Source organism: Peromyscus californicus, unplaced genomic scaffold (assembly GCF_007827085.1).
Source record: "Peromyscus californicus insignis strain IS unplaced genomic scaffold, ASM782708v3 Scaffold_5__1_contigs__length_169319896, whole genome shotgun sequence".
Lineage (NCBI taxonomy): Eukaryota > Metazoa > Chordata > Mammalia > Rodentia > Cricetidae > Peromyscus > Peromyscus californicus.
The window spans coordinates 13,653,911-13,676,312 of record NW_026294573.1 but is presented as its reverse complement, the minus strand read 5'-3'; the positions used below and the strand labels follow the sequence as shown (position 1 = coordinate 13,676,312).

At 51.9% G+C, this 22,402-nt stretch overlaps 1 protein-coding gene across 8 annotated transcripts in view; it reads right to left on the bottom strand.

Moving 5' to 3' along the window:
* Arhgef10l (Rho guanine nucleotide exchange factor 10 like) overlaps positions 1 to 22,402 on the bottom strand; it is a 138,873-nt gene that overhangs the window by 24,284 nt on the left and 92,187 nt on the right. For all 8 annotated transcript variants that reach the window (XM_052715390.1, XM_052715388.1, XM_052715392.1 and 5 more), the window contains 4 exons: positions 15,066 to 15,187; positions 8,166 to 8,252; positions 4,674 to 4,897; positions 3,011 to 3,165 (listed from right to left, as the gene is read on the bottom strand). In XM_052715390.1, coding sequence (XP_052571350.1) covers positions 3,011 to 3,165; positions 4,674 to 4,897; positions 8,166 to 8,252; positions 15,066 to 15,187 — 588 coding nt within the window. The remainder of the gene's footprint in view (positions 1 to 3,010; positions 3,166 to 4,673; positions 4,898 to 8,165; positions 8,253 to 15,065; positions 15,188 to 22,402) is intronic.

Sequence of the window (22,402 nt, the reverse complement as noted above, 5' to 3'; positions counted from 1 at the left end):
AGCTCCCATCGGAGTCCATAGAGGCACCCTGGACTTGCTGACCTTGCTGGGACTTGGTTTTCTTGACAGACTGTCCTCTGAGGTCCTTCCAGCCCCCATTTTACCGGCTTCACGGACTACAAAGGTAATTACTGAGGCTGGGCAGGGCTCAAGGGACTGCCCCCTCCACTGGCCCTCCCCACTTCCCAACCCTTGGGTAGCTGTAAGTAAACACGATCCAGAGCCTGCGCTGGCGGGCCCACACCCGCCCCTGGGTGACAGCCCATTCATCTACACTGGCAGAGCCGGTCAGCAGAGACGAAGGCCTGTCTCAGCAAAGGCACCTTCAGGGTGCCAGCATCCCTCCTCTCCCAGCCTCAGGTGACACAGACTGCTGGTCTCCCACAGGGGTCCAGATCTGGCTGGTGCCGGGAAGCAGGACACAGAGTGAAAGCCACTGAGGCTGAGAGGGGCCCACTCCGGGGAAGGCTCCATTGTAGGCCCTGGGGACATCTGCACATGTGACCCTCACAAGCAGCCTGTGAGGAGGAGCTGTCTGCACCCCCGTTTCACAGGTAAGGAGACTGTCACTTCACTGTACACATCTCATCCAGCACCAGCCCCAGGATGTAGCTGTGAAGCCTGGGCTTCCCAGACACTCCTGGCCACCAGGAGCACCCTGGAGATGTTCTAGAAGGGTACCTTGAGGCTGGCCCAGGGGCAGCACAGAGCAAGGCTTCTGCTCTTGAACCAAGGGGACTCTGAGGCCTCTTTTAAACCATGTGGTACTGTGGTCCTAAGAGTCTGGCTTCAGGCTGGGGATCACCTCTTTAGGACACCACAAGATGGCTGGGGGCCCAGAGAAGGGAAGATCTTCATGATAGCCACAGTCAAACCAGACACCCAGAGAATGGGATCCTGGAGAGGATGCAATGCCAGGCACACCTGCCCTCCTGTCAAAGGAGCCAGTGTCTAGACTGTCATGCTTCTCTCTACATCCCAATGGGCTGAGACAAACTCAAGATCCTCATGAGCAGATGTTCGTCCCCAGACTTTGCCCAGTGCCATCTACCCTGGCTCTTAGCCAGCCCTGCAGCCTCCTCTCTGGGGCCTCCACGATGCCAGGCAAACTCCTGCCTCTGGCCTTCACACACAACTGGTCCCTCTGCTCCAAACACTGCTCCCTTAACTTACCACTTGCCTGGCCACCTCTCTCTCGGTTCTCAGCTTCAGGGCCCGCCTCTTGGGATGAGCCCCAGGCACTCAGTCCACCCTACTAGGTAGTCAGGCTCTAACAGTGACCCCAATCTTACCTCAGCAGCCCCTAGCTTCTTGCCTGCTGACATGGCTATTCTGACCTCCCTCTGTAGACTTTAAACCTCATAAGGGCAGGAGGCATGTCTCTTTTGTTGACCAGCATATCCATGGCACACGGTAAGTGTTCATACATATTGGGGGAGCAAATGTTTGCAAGGAAGATCCCCCAAAAGTGAGGAGATAAAGTGTAATACCCCCATGGGTTCTCCATTCTGATAAGCTAGCAAGCTCCAGCCCTAGGCTAAAGGCCAATGGCTAAACCCAAAACTCCATCAGGGACTGAACTGTGTCTCCCCAAAATCCACTCACTGAAACCCTAACCCTGGACCAGTATATAGTCTTTCTTGGAGACAGTAACCCTACAGATGTGACAGACATCCTTATAAAGGGGGAGATTGGGACGCAAAGGTGCATGAACAGGGAGACATCCTCATGAGGACCATGAGGACCTGAGTGATGTCACTACAAGTCAAGACGTCACTGAGAGCCAGAGAAGCCTAGGATGGACCCTTCTCAAGAGTCTTGATCTTGAACTTCTGCTGTTTGAGCCACTGCTGTGGTACTTAGCTACAGCAGCCCTACCCCGCCCACCTGAGCATCCACACAGGTAGCCAGAGCTGGATGAAGCTGGAGTCATGGTGTCTAGGGCACAGAGGAGGGTGGGTGGTCCCTTCAGACCCTCCTGTCTACCTCAGCACATCTGAGCCAGGATTTACATTCACACACATGCTCTGCTCCGTCTGATGGTAAGAGGGATTTTTTCCCTCCTTCCCCCTTTAATTAAAAACTATAAATGCCTTATCAAAAGCTAATTAAAAATACCAACATAGTGCCAAATAGGAAAAAAGAACCCTCACTGCAAATATCCGTTTATAACCCCGCAACAGGCTGCAAGGATGACGCAGTCATCAGATCAGAGCTGAGCTGGGGGCGGAAGGAGGGGGGGAGACACTGCTGTAGAGTCTTGGGGCTACCACACTTGCCACTGGGTCCTCAATATCAATCTAGGGGCTGAGCAAGCCTCGGGGCTCAGGGACCGTGCACAGCACTCACATGGCTGTGAACGAAACTGTGCTTCTCCCTCCCCCAGGCTCAGCATCCTGGTACCTGGAACAGAGGTGACTCTCCAGGGTAGCACATCACATCCTTGACACTGTTCCTGGAGCACTGGAGTGTGGTGCCCACGGCTGCCGCATAGCACCACCAGCCTCCTGCTTCAGGTTCAGTGACATGGCCGGTGACAGCTCGGCGGACAGTGACAGCCCAATGGTACCTCCCCTTCTCAGTACCCATCCTGGCCCTGTGTCCGGTCTATACTGAGTTGTTTTGTTTGCTAGAACCAAGAGGGGTGGGCACCACCCGAGTCTCACTCTATGAAAGAGCCCAAGGCACAAAGAAGGCTCCACTCACTGGGGACACAGCTGTCACAGGGCAAGAAGCCAGGTCTTTCCAAGACCACCCTCAGTCTCCCAGCGCACAGAGGACTGTCCCCTAGAGCTTGATTACTGGCAGAGAAGTAAATGTTCTATTTTTACAAGGATTCACACGTGGGAACCAGGCATTAGACTCCAGTGAAGATCAGGTCTCAGATCCCCACCAGCCTGGGGCTAGCCAGTCCCAACCCTGCCTCCTTAGCAATCTCTCAGTAAAGTATCCAGGCCCAACTTGGTGCCCCAGATGACCACCCCCATCACACCCACCCGCCAGTCCTCACCACTGGTCCGAGGATAGGCAGCAAGGGTCCCGTCCTGTAGGCCGGCAAGCAGGTAGAAGGGACTGTGCCGCAGGCAGAGCACGGGCTGCGGGCCTGGGCTCTTGCAGGTTGCCAGGCACTGGGTACCAGTGTCCACACTGCCGTAGAGCAGGATGCTGAAGAGAGATAATAGCAGCATTGTGACCCATGGGTTCTTACCTGCGCGTGGGCCTCACCTGCCCAGGCTTGTTCCTCCTACAGGAGCCCTGGCTTCTGTCACAAGTCAGGACTCTGGCTCCAGAATACAGTGAGGAAGGTGCTGAGTTCCAGTGCCACTCAGACCTGAGTTCAAATCCAACCACCAACTCCTAGCTGCGGACCTGGAGTGCTGACCTTCAGCTCTCTTCCTCACATGATCCGTGGTGCCACAGGGGAACAAAGCATGACAACACTCCTCGGCCTGCTTTGGAAGCATGCGCAGAGTAATGAGGAGCCAGGAACAGAGGCCATGAAGCACTAGATGTCGTTTGTAGGGTGTGCCTGAAGGCAAGCTCTCAGAGGCCAAAGATGATGAGCAGTTTCCAAGGAGAGGATGAGATGGGTGTATGCTTCTTTGGGGAGTAATGAGAATGTGCTGGAGCTAGGTAGTGATAGCCAGGAACCACCAAATTGTGCTCCTTAGTAAGGCTAAAATGGTGATTTGTTTCATTTTGTTTTTTGTTTTTTGTTTTTTAAATCAGGGTCACAGTGTGATCCAGACTGGCCTCGATCTTGCTATGTAACCAAGGATGGCCTTAAACTTCTGATCCTCTTTGCCACTACCTCTCAAGTGCTGGGATCACAGACATGAATCACCATGCCCAGTCTGAGGTTCTAGGGATGTGACTTAGACCTTGTGTAGGCTATTCAAGTGCTCTACCCACCAAGCCACACTGCCATCCCCCCTCCTAAAATGGTGGGTTTTGTATTACATGAAATTTATCTTGGCTCAAAACTAAAACAAAAGGTGTTCACCAGATCTCTTCTAAGCCCAGGTCCAGACGGGGCCCTAGGCTACAGTCCCAGCGTGGACTGTGGGGGGTAAGTGTGGCTCCCCACCACTTCTTCCTGGCCCCTCCCTGTGTGGGAAAGGAGATAGCCCCCAGGCTGCAAGGTCACCGTGAGAGATCCCACTCAGCATGTGTGAGGCACATAGTAGGTACTCCAGAGACACACACTGTCTGTCCTTCTATAGGACATGGTGAAGAGCAGAGAGGCCGGGGAATTCTCTTTTGGGCAGTCTTCTCCCAATTAGGCAGGATCGGCCCTCCTGTACTCACACAGCCCTGCGGTTGGGGGTGGGGGGTGCTAAGCCTCACTGACCACCGGAACCTGAGACTCAACAACTCGACATGGCGAGACTGTGGGACTCCTGAGCTTCACCACAGAGAAGAACCTGACTTGACATGGTGTGTCTAAGGATGCACAGCCAGGAAGTGGTGCCAGATTTATGGGGAGCTGTCGGCTGTGACATAAGCCACTCCTGGCACTGAGAGTCTGCACTGGCTGTCTCCAGTTCCCATCTTCCTGGTGCCACCAAGCTGGGGAAGAGTGCTTTGGTTAGTGACCCACAGAGCTGGAGGGATGACCTGCAGCCATCTGCCTGGCAGCACCAGCCATCCCCACGCATGTTCCTGCCCCTCACCTGCCATCCTGCAACCCGAGGCAGACGGTGGGGTGCACTGCAGCGGAGGGATCAGCAGCCACCCGGCTCTCCTCCGCAGCCTCAGCCTCCTCCTCCGGATCCGGAATGTACTCTATGCAGAGCACGGGGGCTGCCAGCGGGAAGGACTTGACGGTGCGTGGCGAAGGCCGGTTCAGGGAGAAGATCTCCACCTGGCCACCAGCACCCTCCTGCCCACCTCCAACCTGGAAGCAGAGGCCCAGAGAGGCTGTCAGGCCCGTGAGTAGAGCACACTCTCCCAGGGATCACACCCTGACACAGACACACGGACAAACACACAGATGCACAGGCACATACATATACAGACATACATATGACAGAAAAATGATGTAAAAAGATAGATTATTGAATCTACTTTGATCCAAAAAAACAACTGTTAATCTCAAAATACTTTACATTGGTATGGATTTTGGTTTATTAATACAAATTTAAGGTCAATTTTGTTATAGTGTATGTATATTTCTACTCTTGTTTAAGGTATTATGTTTATGCAACTCATTTAACATTATATCATTAAGAAATATATATTAATAGTCATCTATGACAATCAAACTTATAGTCATGCTAGTTAAGTTTTCTAGGTATACAAAGATATATTTCAATTAGGTAGGTAATCTTCAAACACTTCAAAGACCTGCAGAATATGGCATTTAAAATGTTTTAAGAACTTAGACTTTTCTGGACAACAAGACACATCTGCTCCTGGCAGCACCAATTACTTCAGAGAGGATGACGGGCACCAAAGAAAGTCATTATGGAGTTTGCTTACAATGTGGAAAAGGCTAGCCATTTGGGCAAGAAACTGCTCTTGCCTGGACTGCTTGACAGTATGTTGTATAAACTGAACATGCAGGACCCATAGAAAAGTGACCATTGAGCCAGGCGGTGGTGGCGCATGCCTTTAATCCCAGCACTGGGGAGGCAGAGGCAGGTGGATCTCTGTGAGTTCAAGGCCAGCCTGGTCTACAAAGTGAGTTCCAGGAAAGGCGCAAAACTACAGAGAAACCCTGTCTCGAAAAACCAAAACAAAAAAAAAAAAGAAGAAGAAAAGTGACCATTGAACTTTGCCAAATCAAGGCAAGATGGTCCTCCAGTTTCCTGCTTCACAAAAGAAACTGCCAGACATTCTGCAGGACAAAGAGAAAAGCAACTGATGAACTTTTCCATTAGGCAGAACAGTCCTTCAAATTTCTTGCTTCTGAAAAGTCTACCAGACACTCTAGGTTTATAGGTTGAAGATGGATGCCACAATGTTACAAAGGAACATTGGGTGACTGTCCAGGCAGCCAGATGTTTCTGTTATTTCTAGAATTGTGGAAGTTGCTTGCAATGTACTCCTGTGTACTTGGGTAATATTATATCCTTCTGAGGTCTCTGATGTAGTTGAAGACTAGTTAGTTATAATTTACCTTGGTTATACTAAAAAAAAATTAGATATAAAACTTTAAACTCACAAATATAGGATAGATGATAGAATATTTTCTTTAATTTTGCCAAATACAAATAGACCAGATATTGTAACTGTAATCCTTGCTTGATAACTGTTCTATTATATGTAATTTTACTATGTTAAAGTTAAAACCTTCCTTTTTGATTAGATAGAGAAGGGGAAGTGCTGTGGGGTGTCTTTCTGTACGCTGTGAATATGTGTTGCTCTGATTGGTTGATAAATAGAGCTGTTTGGCCAAAGGTAAGGCAGGATAAGGTTAGGTGGTACATTCAAACTGAAGACGAGACAAAGAAGTCGAGGCAGATGCTGCAAGTCACCACCAGGAGAAGCAAGATGTGAATATACCGGTAAACCACGAAGCCACATAGCAATGCATAGATTAATAGAAATGGGCTGAGTTAAGTTGTAAGAGCTAGCTAGCGAGAAGACTGAGTCATAGGCCATATAATCTGCATTTAAAATTAAGCCTCTGAGTGATTATTTTATAAGTGGCTGTGGGACTGTGGGGCCAGGCGGGGCCGGGCAGGACCGGAGAAACACAGGACCACGGGGCTGAGTGGGACCAGAAAAACTTACGACTACATATATATACACAGACACAAATACATACATACATACACACACACACACACACACACACACACACACACACACACACAGCCATTGGGGATAGTAATGGGGAGGAAATTCCCCTGTCCAGCCCACACACAGCCTGCACTCACAATGGTCACTTTCTCCCAGCTACAAGAAAACAAATTAGTTTCAGGGGCCAAAGGAAATCAAGAAAGGCTTGAGTAGACGAAATACCCAGCCAGCTTTCCAGTTTCCCCTCCATAGAGACCTCCCAAGTAACATCCAATGAGCCACTCTGTCTCCTTAATGACCCTCTGTCCTGTTCACTGTTTGTTTTGTGTCTGGCTCATGGTAGGCACCCAGTGTGTATGCCTGTCAAGTGATGGATAGAAGGAAGCATGCATGTGTGAGTGGGCAATCGGATGGTAAATGGTAGTTGGTGGGTGAGTGTGTGGAAGGGTGGAAGGTTAGATGGATGATTGGATGGATGGATGGATGGATGGATGGATGGATGGATGGATGGATGGATGGATGGATGGATGGATGGATGGAGGGATGGAGAGATGGATAGATGGAGGGATGGATGGAGGGATGGATGGAGGGATGGATGCACAAATGAATAGAGGAATGAACAGATGAAGGATGGACAGGGTAAGTGGATGCATGCATGCATAGATGAATAGATTCACCAGGTGCTGGATGATAATTGGGAAACAGCATGAGGGGAAAAAAAATCAACATTTGTACTACAGTCTGAAGGGTAAGCCACGGTTCTGCTGCACAAGTGCCCAGAGATGGGAAGGAGCATGTGAGAGAGGCTGGCCAGGGATGGAGAAGTCAGAACCTTAGAAATAGGAGGACACAAACAGCAACCCAAGGAGCATGGGGCCCCTCATTTTAAAACAAGACAGGGCTTTGCTGAGAACCTCGGAAGTAGAGAAGGTGGCTGGAAGCTCCATGTGAGATGAGTAAGAGCCAGTGCTGATGCCTAAGCCCCAGTGAGGCCAGAGATCCGGGCCTCCTGTGACCTCTTCTGAGCTGGGCTTCCTGAAGTCTGGACCTCTGCAATCCAAACCTCTGTAACCTAGGCCTCTGCAACCCAGGCCTCCTGCAGTCTGGACCTCTGCAACCCAGGTCTCTTGCAATCCAGACCTCCTGCAATCCAGACCTCTGCAACCTAGGTCTCTACATGGCTTACAGTCATCCCTCTCCTAGAGGTCTGGTCCCTTGCAAAAGCCCTACTCTCCCTGGATTCCATTACCCTGGATAAGGCTCCATGCCTCCCCCACCTCCTACCCCCAAAGGTTGATAGATAGGGCTGCTCGACAGGAGGGTGGCTTTCTCAGAACCCTTTTTGAGAGTCACCCTCTCTGTCCCCATCCTGAGGACAGACCACCACCACCCCCTGACTGGGCAAAGGGACTACTTACCCAGAGGTAGCCCTGTGGAAGGGAAGTGCTGACAGCTGAGAAGCCCAGCAGGGGACAGTTGACAGGACTGTGGACCAGACCCCCAAGCTGTAGAGACAGAGATAGTATAGGTAGGTCAATCAGTGAGGTGCCAAAATGCCAATATTTGACATACTTCTGAGCCCATTGCCCCCCCCATGAGAATCCCTCAGGATGGGGGCCAAGGAAGTGCCACATGCCACATACAGTTTCCTATGCTTCATATTTGACCATCATTCTTCTAGAACCTTCTGTCCAGAAAAGGCCTGACTGATGCTCTATATCCGTCCATAGACTCTGGAACCAGGCAGCTTCTAGATAGGGCTTGTTGATGACCACTAGGCTCCCCGCCCTCATCCAAGCACTTTATTTTGTAGATGGAAAAGAAAAGTCCACAGAAGGCCAGGGCCAGCACTAGGTCAAAGAGGAAGTGAGTGACAGGGCCCCGCTTGCTCCTGCACCCCATGGCCTCCCACATGACTCCAGAGAGCCGTAAGGAGGTGAAAATGAGGTAAAGGTGCTCTGCATCAGTACCCCTCTGCAGAAGGACCCACTGGGACAGGGGACTGGGTGGGTTGTGTAAGGAAAACACGGGCTTGACTGGCAGCAGCTGTCACTGAGAGCCACTGGCTTCTGATACAGCCTCCTGCTTCTGTTGCTTCCAGCCCCTGGCTGGGTGGCCTCTCAGAGCCTTGTTTCAGGCGCCGACTGTCTCTCTGGACAGGACAGCACTGGGGGCACCCGGAAGGGGCTGTGTCCAGAGACATAGAGACACCGGGACTTTTCCCGGGCAGGTGCTGCCCTCTACTGGTGAAGAACCTGCCAGTCCTGCTCTAGGAATACTACCAAGATTCCTAATGGCCATGGGCAAGAGGGCCAAAAGTTGCCCCCAGACATCTTAGCAATTAGCCAGATTGAAGCTCAGAGAGGGGACATGGCTGGCTTGAGGTCACACAGCATGTTAGGGACAGAGGCAGGTCTAGACTCAGACTTCTCATGCCTGATTCTCTCTGCTCTCACTGAAGTTCTACCTAGAAGCACCAGGCCAGAGACTTCAGGGCTACAATGTTCCACTTCTTCCCAGCTGGGGATCCAGGACCCACACACTGAGTGAGAAGTCTCCAGACCCTCTGCCTCCATGGCTGTGCTGGCTGAAGGGCCCCAGCCTTTCTGCCAGGCTGCCATTCCTGATCTCTCAGGAGAGGAAGGCATCATCACAGCCCAGACTCAGGCATCTCCATGGCAATTCCCGAGGGCCCTGATGTCAGCTGATTGACAGAAATGGGTCTGAGATGGTGGTAACAACTACATGCTTCCTTAAGGGACCAGTGTCCTTAGCCGGCGGTAGTGGCGCATGACTTTAATCCTGGCACTTGAAAGATGGAGACAGGTGGATCTCTGTGAGTTTGAGTCCAGCCTGGTCTGCAAAGCGAGTTCTAGGACAGCCAGGACTGTAACACAGAGAAACCCTGTCTTGAAAAAACAAGCAACAAAAAAGGCGAGCAGTGTCTGGACCCCTGTGTGGCTCCTGACTTCTGGAAAGCCAGGCGCACAAGAGGCAGGGTACTAGCTAGTGAAAGGATGCAGGCTTTGCATTCAGCCAGCCTGGCACCAACCCTGCTTACACATCAACTCCCTATTTATAAGTGGGGACCTGACATCTCACTGGGATGGTCTTGGGGTCTGAAGAGGACAGCTAACCAGCACGGAGGATAGGCCTGGGCACCTGGTACCCAGCATCCCTGTGCCTCTCGAAGCCTAGATAGATTCCTCCAGCACTTCGCATGTACCACAGCCAAGCAACTGCACAGCCAGCAGTCTTCAGGGTTCTCAACTGCTGTGCCGCAGATACGGTTTGAGTGTGTCCCCCAAAGGCCTGTGTGCTGGAAGCCTGGTCCCCAGGGAGGCGGTGTTAGGGTAGTAAGACCTTTAAGAGGTGGGACATGGGGAGGTGATTAGGCTAAGGATGCATTTCTCTAGGAAGAGATTAATGTTCTCATGGGATCCCAGTTCTCCTGAGAGTGGGCTGTCACCAAATGAACCAGCCTGTCCCTGAGCCTCCCAGAGGTCTTCACATGTAATCACCCCCATCATAATGCCATCACCCTGAGACCTTACTGGTGAACAGATTGGGGCTGCCTGATCTTTAGATGTCCAGCTTCCAAAGCTGTGAGCCAAAGAAATCTCTTTTTTGCATATAGTATCCAACCTCGAGTGTTTTGTCATAGCCATAGAAAATGACTGTTAGCCGTTCTGGATAACGGAGCTGATGTCCATCAGAGCAGAGGTTGCTGGGCTGGGAAGCTGAGGACCAAGCTGTCTGGCTATAGACCCCTGTGGGTCCAGGCTACAACCCCTTCCACAAGGCATTCAAGTCACAAAGCATTTCAGAGAGCCCGAGAGATGGCTTAGCATGTAAAGGGGCTTGCCACCAAGTCCAACGACCTGAGTTCAATGCCCTGAACCCCCACGGTGGAGGGATAAAAGTGACATCTCCAAATTGTCCTCTGACCTCCACATGTGCACCATGTGGGCAAGCCCCCTCCCACAAATAAATAATAAATACATAAATCATGTAAGTTTAAAAATTAAAGACCCTCACAATTGACACACTCCACCGTCTCAAGCCTGTGCCCAGGCAGGCCTTGAGCCTGGCCTGGTTTGTGGCATGTCCACGATGACATCTTTGGAACAGAGCCAAGAGCCCAAGGAGCTTCCTCAGGCTCCCCAGTGGTCAAATCTTTGGGAAGTCCCAGGAGACCCAGAGGCCTCTTCCTGGGGGTTAAAAACGTCCTGAGATGTTCCTTCTGTTTCTTGAGCCCTGAGTGCATTGCACACACATATGTGCATGTGTGTACACGTGTGCAGAAAGGTCAGAGGTCAACACTGAGTGTCTTCCTCAAACACCTTCTGTGGTGATATTTTGTGTATGATCTAACAAATAAAGCTTGCCTGAAGATCAGAAGGCAAAGCCAGCCACTAGTTAGCCATGGAGGCCAGGCAGTGATGGCACACACCTTTAATCCCAGCGTTTGGGATCTCATGCCTTTGCTCCCAGTACTTGGGAGGCACACACACATACCTTTAATCCCAGCACTAGGGAGGTTGAGACAGGAAGTGATATGGCTGGGTGGAGAAAGGAATGTAAGGTGGGAGGAGACAGGGGCTCAGTCTTTTTTCAGCTGAGGCGTTGGTGAGGTGAGAGGTGGCTGTGGCTTGTTCCTTTGTCTCTCTGATCTTTCAGCATTTACCCCGATATCTGGCTCCAGGTTTTTATTAAGAACAATTAGGATTTGTGCTACAACCATCCACCGGATTTTTTGAGACAGGATACCTCACTGTGCCTAGAGCCCCACCCAGCTCTGTCTCCCCACATTGGGATTACTACAGGTCCACACTATACACCCATCGTTTTTACATGAGTGCTAGAGATGGAATTCATGTTTGCATGGTAAGCATTTACCACTAGGCCATCTCCCCAGACCCTCAACCATATCATTTAATCCTCACTGTGACCAGCCAGGGGTCTCAATGGCCTCTCTAGTTGCTACTAAAGATATTGTTTTAGCCAGGTGGTGGTGGTGGTGGTGGTGGTGGCGGCGGCGGCGGCGGCGGCGGCGGCGGCGGCGGCGGCGGCGGCGCACGCCTTTAATCTCAGCACTCAGGAGGCAGAGCCAGGCAGATCTCTGTGAGTTCGAGGCCAGCCTGGTCTACAGAGCAAGGTCCAGGACAGGCACCAAAGCTACACAGAGAAACCCTGTCTCGAAAAAAAAAAACAAACAAACAAAGATGTGGCTTTATACTATGAGCTACAACAGCTTTCTAGTGTCACATGACTGGGGCATTCCAGGCTGGGATATAACGAGGGCAGGAAGACCCCCAGTCAGATTCCTCTCACACTCCCCCACAACCAGTTCCCTTGCCGACCAGAGGTCTGGCATGGCCCAGCATGGGCACGGCTGTCAGCTCCAAGAAGAGCATTGCTCTTCAACCCCCAGCAAGGATACAGCCCAGCACACACGTCACCTAGCAGCTACAGGTCAGGGTCTTGTCTGCCCAGGAAAGAGGCAGGGCCAGCACTTCCCTTGCCCAACTCCAGCCTTCCAAGAGAAGAAATAGGCTTGCTGCCAGCTCATGTGGCCACCTGAGAGCCTGCATAAGTGGGAGAGAAGCCTGGGCAGCTGCCCACATACACATCTGTTCCCACAGTAATTGGACAAGGCTGGCCGTCTCCGCTCTAATTCATCCGGCTGCCAGCACTGGGCTGATGGGGCACAGCTGTCTGGGCTAGGTAGGAGGTGGGCAAAGCAGAGCCAGATGAGCCCAGAAAATACAGCCAGACAGGCTCTGGCAGGTCCCCCAGGAACCCCTGCCTCCAGGCCCATTACCCACAGAGATTCACGCATGGCTCTCTCAGCTGACATGGGGGCTCCTTGGGACCAACTGAGCATGGGTTGAGCACTGCCAGCCCACATGTTCTAGAGCCCCAACAGCTCCAAGAGAGGAGATACACAGGCCCTTGCTCATCCTCCCAGGTTCAGGAGGGCAGATGGTTCCCATCAGGTGTCCGTTCTTTCAAGGAGACTCTGGAAACAGAAACCCACTTAGGGACTCCACCATCCATGTCTGACCCAGGGTGTGACCTACGTATCAGGAAACCCTAAGATCCTGGGGGTGACGGAAGACTCCAGTCCCCACTGCAGAGGCCACACTCCAGGGCCAGCTTTGTGTAAGTAACACAGTACAGAGCCTAAAAGTCTCCTCTCCATGGACTCTGGCTTCCACACCAAGGCCCACAGGTAACCCTCAGTCCTTCATTATTCCCTTAAAAAACACACCTACAGGCCATACTCTGAAGGATAATTTTTTTAAGTATTACATGGGAAAGCTGGGCAGTGGTGGCCCACACCTTTAATCCCATCTCTAAGTTTGAGGCCAGCCTGGTCTACAGAGGGAGTTCCAGGACAGCCAGAGCCACACAGAGAAACCTTGTCTTGAAAAACCAACAACAACAACAAAAAAAAGAATGAATGAAAGAAAGAAAGAAAAAAGAAATGATTACATGGGAGACTGGAGAGGTGGTTCAGCAGTTAAGAGCACTAGCTGCTCTTCCAGAGGCCTAGGTTCAATTCCCAGCATCCACATGGTGCCTCTCACAACCATCTGTAACTTCGGTTCCAGGGGCATCTGATGCCCTCTTCTGGTCTCTGTGGGTACGGCATGCAGGTGGTGCACACACATATATGCCAGCACAACACCCATACACATAAAATAAAAATGAATAAATCTCTAGAAAAAAATTAAATAAACTTTAAGTAGTACATGGCTTTACTCTATCCTGATCAGAGGCTGGGTGAGGCCTCACTCTGCAGAAGTGAGAACCTTTCTTACTTTGCCCTGGCCCCAAGCCCTGGCCTCCAAGTCCCAGCCAGACTCCACCTCTGGCAGGCCCCTGGACTGAGCTACAAGTCTTGTTCAGCTATCTCAGTCTCTTCTTCTGTCCATATGGCCCCGCCTCCAAGGATTCAAATAAAGATCCAGATGCCACCATTACCTGGCTTGGGTCCATCAGGGCTTCAAGAATGAAACACTACAAGGCTGTCATGGTCTCCCTCACCCAGCGACAGACCTCATCACCCACAGCAACAGCCTCAATGTCCCCTCCAGAACCCACATTGAAATTTAATGGCCACTGTTCACAGGTCTAGAAGAAGGCCCCTTTAAGAGACAACTAAGCTCCATCCTGTTTCCTGCCAGACCCTTGATTTGTCTGCTCTGTATTGATTGGACTACTTACAAAATGGATCCCCCTGGGCCCCCTGGGGTCTGTGTCCTTCTTGCTGTGTGGCTCTGCTGTTTAATGCCACCTCCTCCAAGGGGCCCTCCCTGCACCCACGAACCGTGCGGTCCCCATTTCCATGCCTGCCGTATCTCTGCTTTACACTCATGCATTCCCTTCAATTCCCTTCTGTGTGCTGAGGTCCCTGCCTGTCTTTGCCCACTAGACTGCAGGCTGCAGGAGGTGGGAACCTCATACGTCCTGGTCACCACTGCATTCCCAATTCTAGCGCACAGTAGGTGCTCAGGGATGACCTGTGAACGGACAGATGAGTAAAGGAATGAACGATGAACTTACATCGCACGGGGGCTCTTTCAGCTCTTAGAGCCCCAGTCCTACAGCCCAGCCCGCACGGCTCCTGCGACTATTTATCTGTGCTGGGTCCCACGCTCGCTCGCCCGTCCCAGAGCTCAGGGTCCTCATCTGCTTGGGAGAGGATAGACAACAGTTGCTCCAGATGGAGGGGTGGGCTCTGCCAGGACATAAGGGACAAGGGACGGATGGGGGATGGGGCGAGCTTCCTGGTGGTTAATACCATGGAAACTATAATCAAGCTGAACCAACCCCTTATTGGCTGTCATTTTGGAAGACCTGTCTGGGCTTTTATCTCCTGTGAAATTCTGTTCTAATCACTATTACAAGAAGTGCAGCTAAACACAAGAAGGGAATAGTGGGCAAGTGAGAGGGTGTGATGACCACGGAGCATCCCGGGAGAAGGGAAGTCACCACCAAAGTCAGCACTGGCCTAGTGGCATCAACTTGGGCACAGTCCCAAGTCAGGCCTTCAACAGATGAGGTTGCTGGTATTCACTATTACAAAATAATGGAATTTTCCACCCCATGGCCCATGCTGGTCATTCATACACACCCTTTCTTTTGATGGGAATACTGACTCACAGAACGACAAAAAAAAGGCTTGGCCCCCTGGGTCAGTTAGCTGGACTGAGATGCTGGACTTTTCCAGCTGCAGCAGATGCTACCTGGACACTGGTTCTCCCAGGCTGGGCAGGGCCACCACAGCACCATGTGCCAGGTCCACTCACCTGCAGGCTGAGGGCTCGGGAGGAGAAGGCAGGGACGCAGCAGGCCAGGGTGGGGCACCAGAACGGGGCTTTGGTTTTCCTGTCCTCATCGGGACACAGCCATCCTGGCTGGTTCTCCTCCCCTGCAGCGAGAGGAAGGAGGTGGACGAAGCTAGTGAGTGTGAGCCCCGGCAGGTGGTGACTGGCCCCCAACCCTGAGAATCACCACCGACCCCAGTGGGCCAGGTCCCATGGTGACCTTATTGCCCTGATCAGTCCCCCTCCCAACATGCCTCTTGGTCTGAGATGAAGCCCAGTCTGGAGTTGGCTGTGGACCACAGGCAAGGATCTGGGAAACCTGAGAACAGAGTCCCAGCTTGACCCTACCATGGAGCAACCTGTAAGGATACCACAACCCCCTGAACCTCAATTCCTTTGCCAATGAAGGGGTGACTGGGTAGGGGAGATTGTTGGTGGATTAAGTACTTGCTGGGCAAGTGTGAGGACCTGAGTTCAAATCCTCCGCACTCATGTAAAAGTTGGGTGTGACAGTATCTGTAACCCCAGTGATAGAGGGTAGAGACAGACAGACAGATCTTAGGGCCTCCATGGCCATCCAGTCTAGACAGAGAGAGAGAGAGAGGAGAGAGAGAGAGAGAGAGAGAGAGAGAGAGAGAGAGAGAGAGAGAGAGAGATCCAACTTCAGAGAGACCTTGCTTCAAAAACCAAGGAGAAAAGTGGCAGAGGGAAGGCACACAATGTCAACTTCAGGCCTTCACATACGCCTGCGCAGGTGAGTTCACTCGTACATACACACGCATCCCACATAAAAGAAAGGAGAGATGAAGAAAAAGAGAGAGAGATCATGAAGCTGGAGATGTGGCTCAGTTGGTAGAGCGAGCATTCGCCTAGCATGCCGGAGGCCCTGGGTTCGAGGCCCTGGGTTCCACCCCCGTCATGGAATGAACCAGGCATACACCCACAGTCCAGCCCTCAGACACGGAGGCAGGAGGAGCAGATGTTCAAGGTTATCCTCAGCTACAAGGTGAGGTCTAGGCCTGGACTATGTGAGCCCTGTCTGTTGAGGGTGGAGTAGGGTTGATAACCATGCCTTCATGCAGTTTTGGAACAAGAAATAAAAAGGTTCTTGTTTTCAAGGACTGGATGAGATGCTTGTGTGTGGTCTTGGGCTTCACATTAAAGAAATGGGGGCGGATCTACGCCAGCAACTGGTGCTTTCTCGTTTCATGGTGAGGAGGGCGGTCTGCTCACGGGTAGCCTCCTCTGAGAAGCCCTTTCTGACCACCCTGGCTATGGCCGCCCCCTTTGAGGACCCACTGAAGACTCTGTCTCATTTCCCTCGGTGCCTTTCTGCCCGTCTGAAATCATCTCCACTCAGGTACCTTAGTGGTTTGTCTCCACACGTCCCTAGGCTGGAAGCGGTGCACAGGGTCTGGGTTGTGTCATTCACCACTGTCCCCACAGCAGTGCCCGGCACAGACTATGAGTTCAGGATACATGGGCTCCAAGAATGAATGAATGGGGACTGGAGCGATGGCTCAGAGGCTAAGAGCACTGGCTGCTCTTCCAGAGGACCCAGGTTTGATTCCCAGGACCCACATGATGGCTCACTACTGTCTATGACTCCAGTCCCAAGGGATCCAAAGCCCTCTTCTGGCTTCCTTGGGCACCAGGCCCAGACATGAACAGACACACATGCAGGCAAACCCCCGTGTACAAAGAAACAAATTTTTAACTATTGTCATGAATGAATGAGAAGGAGGAGGGAATGAACAAGCTTACGTCAGACCCAGGGATTCTGCCGACTAAGGAGCCTTCCTTTCTTATACACCAGCCCAGGACAGCCATCCAGTGTGACAGGGATGCCCCACACAGGCTGTGTATGCCCATGTGTCAGTGGGCATCAAGCTGTGATGGTGGGCACTGATTGCCAACTTAACAGGATCTAGACTCGCCAGGGAAACAAACCTCTGGGCACATCTGTGAGGGAGTCTCTAGACTGGGTAAGAGGGAAGACCCACCCTGAAGGTCGGCGGCACCATCCCACAGGCTGGGGCCCAGGACTGAGTAAAATGGAGGAAGCCAGCTGAGCACCCGTGTCCTCTCTGCTTCCTGACTGGGGATGCTGTGTGATCAGCTGCCTCACCTTCCTGCCGCCATGACTTCCCTCCCTTCCATGATGGAATGCATCCCTCAAACTGTGAGAAGGGGGAGGAGGAGGAGGAGGAGGAGGAGGAGGAGGAGGAGGAGAAGAAGAAGGCAGAGGAGGAGAAGAAGAAGAAGAAGAAGAAGAAGAAGAAGAAGAAGAAGAAGAAGAAGAAGAAGAAGAAGAAGAAGAAGGTGGCAGAGGAGGAGGAGAAGAAGGCAGAGGAGGAGGAGAAGGAGGAGAAAACCTTTCTTTCTTTCTTGTTTATGTCATAACAATGAGAAAAGGAACTAATAAAATATATACTAGGGCTGTGGCTCCACCCGGCCAGTGTTCACAGTAGCACAACGCGGATACAGTGATCACCACCATATATGTGTGACACTGACACACAGGGATTGAGTGTGGCGGGTGGCAGTACCCACCCGGGGACTTGGCTCTGCTGTGCTCCTATAACTGTATTCTTTGTACCAAACTAGCTGGAACCAGAGTCCCAATGCCACTCTCACAGAGGCCTATTGACACAGCAATGCTAGCTCTGCCCCTGGAGATGCCCACCTGAGGGCACCTGTAGCTCTGGACTATGAGGGGGTCATCAACTGAACTACTGGGACAGCAGCCTCCCTAAGTCCCACACCCCTCCTTGGTGGCAAACAGGAAGCAGGGCCCAGGCCCATGCTGCCCCTGCCTTTGGATACGTGAGCTGCCCTCCACCCAGCCTCCAAGGCCAGCCTGAAACAACTCCACAGAGCATCCCATTGCTCCCTGTTTGAAAATGTTTAAAAAGTCCTGGACTCCTTGGAGTCAGGCCCAGACTCTTCTGGAAGAGCCACAAGGATTGTCCCTCCCTCTCAGCCTAATCTCCTGGTCACCAGGCTCCACAGCAATTTCATCACGCAGCTCTGGATGTCCCTTTGCGTGGAACGCTGCCCCTCTACCCAACTCGGCAGCCGGCTCCTCTCCTAAAAGCCTTGCCTAGCTGTGCCTCCACCCAGCCTCTGTCAGAGTTGTCACATCCCTTTAGCACTGCAAGTGTCTCCGGGTTGGGACGATTCAACTTAAGCCCGTCTACTTTGCGGTGGTGGGAAAGCAGAGACCAGCCTTTGATTCTGAGCTTTGATCTTTCCCTGGATGGGCACTAGGAGGCATCATCTCTCAGGATGCTGGACAGCCAGCTCCAGGCCACCCTGGATAAACAACTGAACTCTTGAGTTCACCAACCACACCAGGCATTTCTGGATGTTGCCTTTTTGGATCTTGTCACATTTCCCCACACCCGTCAGTGTGTGTGTGTGTGTGTGTGTGTGCATTTGTGCATGTGTGAATGTGTCCACGCATGCCTAGTTTGGTTTGCTTGCATTACTAGAGATGGTACCTGGGATGTCAGGCATGCTAGGGCAAGTGTTCCACAGCCAAGCTCAACCTCACTTATTTATATACACAGTGCACACACACTTGATTAAGAAATCATTTTGCCCAACCCGGGGCTAATGGAAATGACCTAGGCATGCTAAAGGTCAGCTGGGCTAAATTGTGATGTGTGGGAGGTAAGAGGTTAAATGCAGTTTCCCCTTCAGATGTTTTCAACTCAAGATGAGTTCATGAGGCACTACCCATTATAACTGAAGGAACAGGCTTCTCTATTCCTATGTGTGAGCCTGTGTGTGAGCCTGAGTGTACAAGTGCATGCATGTGCGGACAGGAGGTTCCCTATAATGCCAATGACTCATGAGGGCCAAAACTTTCCCTCACACAAACACTCATAGTGCCAGCGATACTATCAATCACACACCAATAACCACTCACATGGTGCCAGCGATACTACCAATCACACACCAATAACCACTCACATGGTGCCAGCGATACTACCGATCACACACCAATAACCAAGGGCAATCTGAACATGACCTTTCTCTTGGAGCCTCACTTTGCATGGGTGTCTAACGTACCCCATTGATACGACTCGCTTTTGTGAAAGAAAAGATACCAAGGCAAAATGAAAGGCTGATCTGTGTAAGAAGGAACCACCTCCAAGAGTAGCCCAGCCCAAAGCCCAGCAGGGCCAGAGGGGTTGGAGTGAAACACACGTGTAACCAGACATTGAGAATCTGAACACTTCCTTTAACACACAAAGCTGGTTGCTTACCCTGAGGGCTCCTATCCCTGCCTGAAGGGCTCAGAATTGACTGTGTTTCCTAACGGGCCCAGAAGTAGCCCTTCACACTCTGGGCCCTGGAAACTGTTCCATAAAACCTAGCCTTGCCACAGAAAAAAAGCCAGAGTGTGAGAGACCCATCAGGCAAGGGGACCTCAGCACAATATACACCAAAACACTACATCCTTTCATCCTCACTTTGGGGATCCCCAAAGTGCTGGGGAAGCTGAAATGAAGAAAAGAAGCCACAGGGCATGATACACAGCATGCCCACACACCGCGGGAAACCGACCGGCCGCCCTGCTGCCTCTCAGTTAAGGCCCGGTGGTAAATAAACAGGACGCAATTTGAGATGTTGTCCCTGCCCTCAGGGAACTCACAAGGAAACAGACCCTCCTCTGCCAGGCAGGAGACCCACGGAGCTCACCCCCCTGACAGCCAGACAGGTAAACGCACAGCCCCCACCTCCATATCTCACCCCAGCCCCTCCCTCCTTCCCCTGCACACCCACAGCCCGTCAGGCCTTGGCAATTTATTACCATATATATTTTTAACAGCCTGACCTTCTCCCTTCCAGATGGTGCCTTTCTTGTGTGCAACTGGGAACGGGGAAAGAAAATGGAGCTGTGGCTCCCCATCTGCCACTGTCATTGTCTGTGTCACAAAACCAGAGCGGGGGAGACCAAACGAGGAGGCTGTGGCCACTGGACGCCAAAAGCCCACTTGGGGTAAGTGACATTCAGGAAAGGTACCAATGGCACGGCTGTGATTCTAACTGCCGCTAAGCAGAGGCTTATCTAGGGCCGTGTTTATCGGTGCTCACGGAGCTCAAGAGCCGCTATGGCACAAAAGGGGATCTCTAGGGCTGAAAGCACCCCCAACCAAGGAACCATCTCCTCCGGTCTGCTAGAAACACCCTAGGCACAGCCTAACCCAGCCTTCAACTCACTGTGCGACACTGAACCTTTGCCTGGTCTAGAAAAGAGGGGACAGAATTCCAATCATCTGGAGTTGTTGGGGGAGCCCAGAAAGAACATAAATAAGGTCTAGGATATACCAGGCCCTGGAGAAATGGTGGCCATTTCTAATTATCGTCCTTCCTCTTAGCCCTATGGCGAGTGGCTGAGCCACCTCTAGCCTGCTCTGTGCTCAGCTTCCAGGGTGAGGTCTTCACCATCGTGAATGCACTGCTCTCAAGATTCCCAGAACCACAGCTGTCTCCAAGACCCTATCGCATGTCCCCAGTGCAGGGAGATGCCATCGTCAGTCACAGCCACAGTCACAAAGCCAGGCATCCTTCCCATCAGCCACCCCGCCCCCCAAGAGATGTTGATGCTATCCAGGAAGGCCGGCTAAAGGCCACAAGTTCCCAGCTAGGACACAGACCTTTGTCCCCCATCCCAAAGGAGAGGGACACCATAGCCAGAGAATCTTGGAAGTGGTTCTCAACCTGTGGGTCACAACCCCTTTGGTGGGAGGATTGAATGATCCTTTTGAAGGGGTCACTAAGACCCGTCAGAAAACACAGATACTTACAATTCATAACAGTAGCAAAACTACAGTTATGAAGTAGCAATGGAAAATAATTTTATGGTTGGGGGTCACCACAACATGAGGAACTGTATTAAAGGGTCGCAGCACTAGGAAGGTTGAGAACCACTGGCTTAGGGGTCCCAGCCCTGGGATGATTTGCAGGGTTAATGGAGATTAGGTTTAGGACACAGTACCGAGGCTTCCCAGGCTACGCTCAGGAGGAGGTAAACATCAGTGCTGGGTAGTTGAGAAGACAGGGGACTGGAAGACTAGACCAGAGATGAGAGACAGGGAGGCTGGCAGGTGGCATGGAGATGCCTGGCCCAAGCCTCTGACGCTTCTGTAAGTGTGGGTGTGGGTAGGACCTGCTACACCCAGACCCTCTCTGGAGAGTTGTCAGTGGGAGCGGCTCTGGGGCCTGGGGATATGAGGGTCAGAGGAGTAGAGCCTTGAGAGCCGGGGTGCAGCAGAACCCTGAGAGCCCTGGCTTTCTCTTCCTTCTCTGGAGCCTTCCCTGTGCACCCATCTACCAAGCCTTTATGAATGGAGGCTAGCAGCTATGATCTATGGGAAGAGACTTGACCCGGCTCTGCATTATCGTGTGAGGCTCTAACTTGCAGATGCAGGGCTGGCCCCCACAGCCCACGCACTCTCACCAGAACCCTGTCACTGAAGCACCTGCGTGGTCCCTGCTCTTTGATTCCCCCAGAGCTGGAAACTGAACAGCTTACAGGACAGCCCAGCCTAGAAGCCTTGGAACTATGAACCAAACAGGACCATCTGGCTTCAGATCAAATGGTGTAAGGCCTGTCCCTGGTCACCTTCTGAACCTTCCAGGGCACCTGAGACCCTACGTCCAATAAGCAAGGACCCTTAGAGATCTAGTCTGGTCAAGAGTGGGAAAACTGGGGCTCGGGAAAAAGGCCTTCCCCAGGACCACAGGGTAATGCTGACCAAAGGCTCTCCTGTCCCTCTCCTTTCTCAGTCTTCAGAGGATTACCATCCTAGCTCATGGTACGCAGAAGAAAATTAAATATGATAAAGGAGTGCCACATCTTTAACATGGTCCCGTTCCTTTCATACCTACACACACACACACATACACACACACACACACACACACACACACACACACACACACACACAGAGATGAAGAACAAACGCAGCAAAATGAAAAGAATAAACTATTCAAGCCCCAGGAGACCCCGGCATTCAGATATAATTTCAAATGACTCTCCTATTAAGGCTGCTGAAGTGAAGCCCTGTGGAGACAAGGTGGCGGCCCACAGGCTGCCCAGGCACCTGCCTCAGTCAGCGCCAGGCCCAGCGCACCAGTCCAGCTCCACAAAGAGTCAGGGTTCAAACAGGAAGTCCATTTTCCTGGAACACCTAGCCCAGGAGCTCCGGCTTGTGTCCCAGGCACTTGGGAAGCTGACTTGGAAGGATGGTAAGTTCAAAGCCCGCCTGGGTTACAGAGTAAATTCAGCTCAAGGAGGGCCTGCC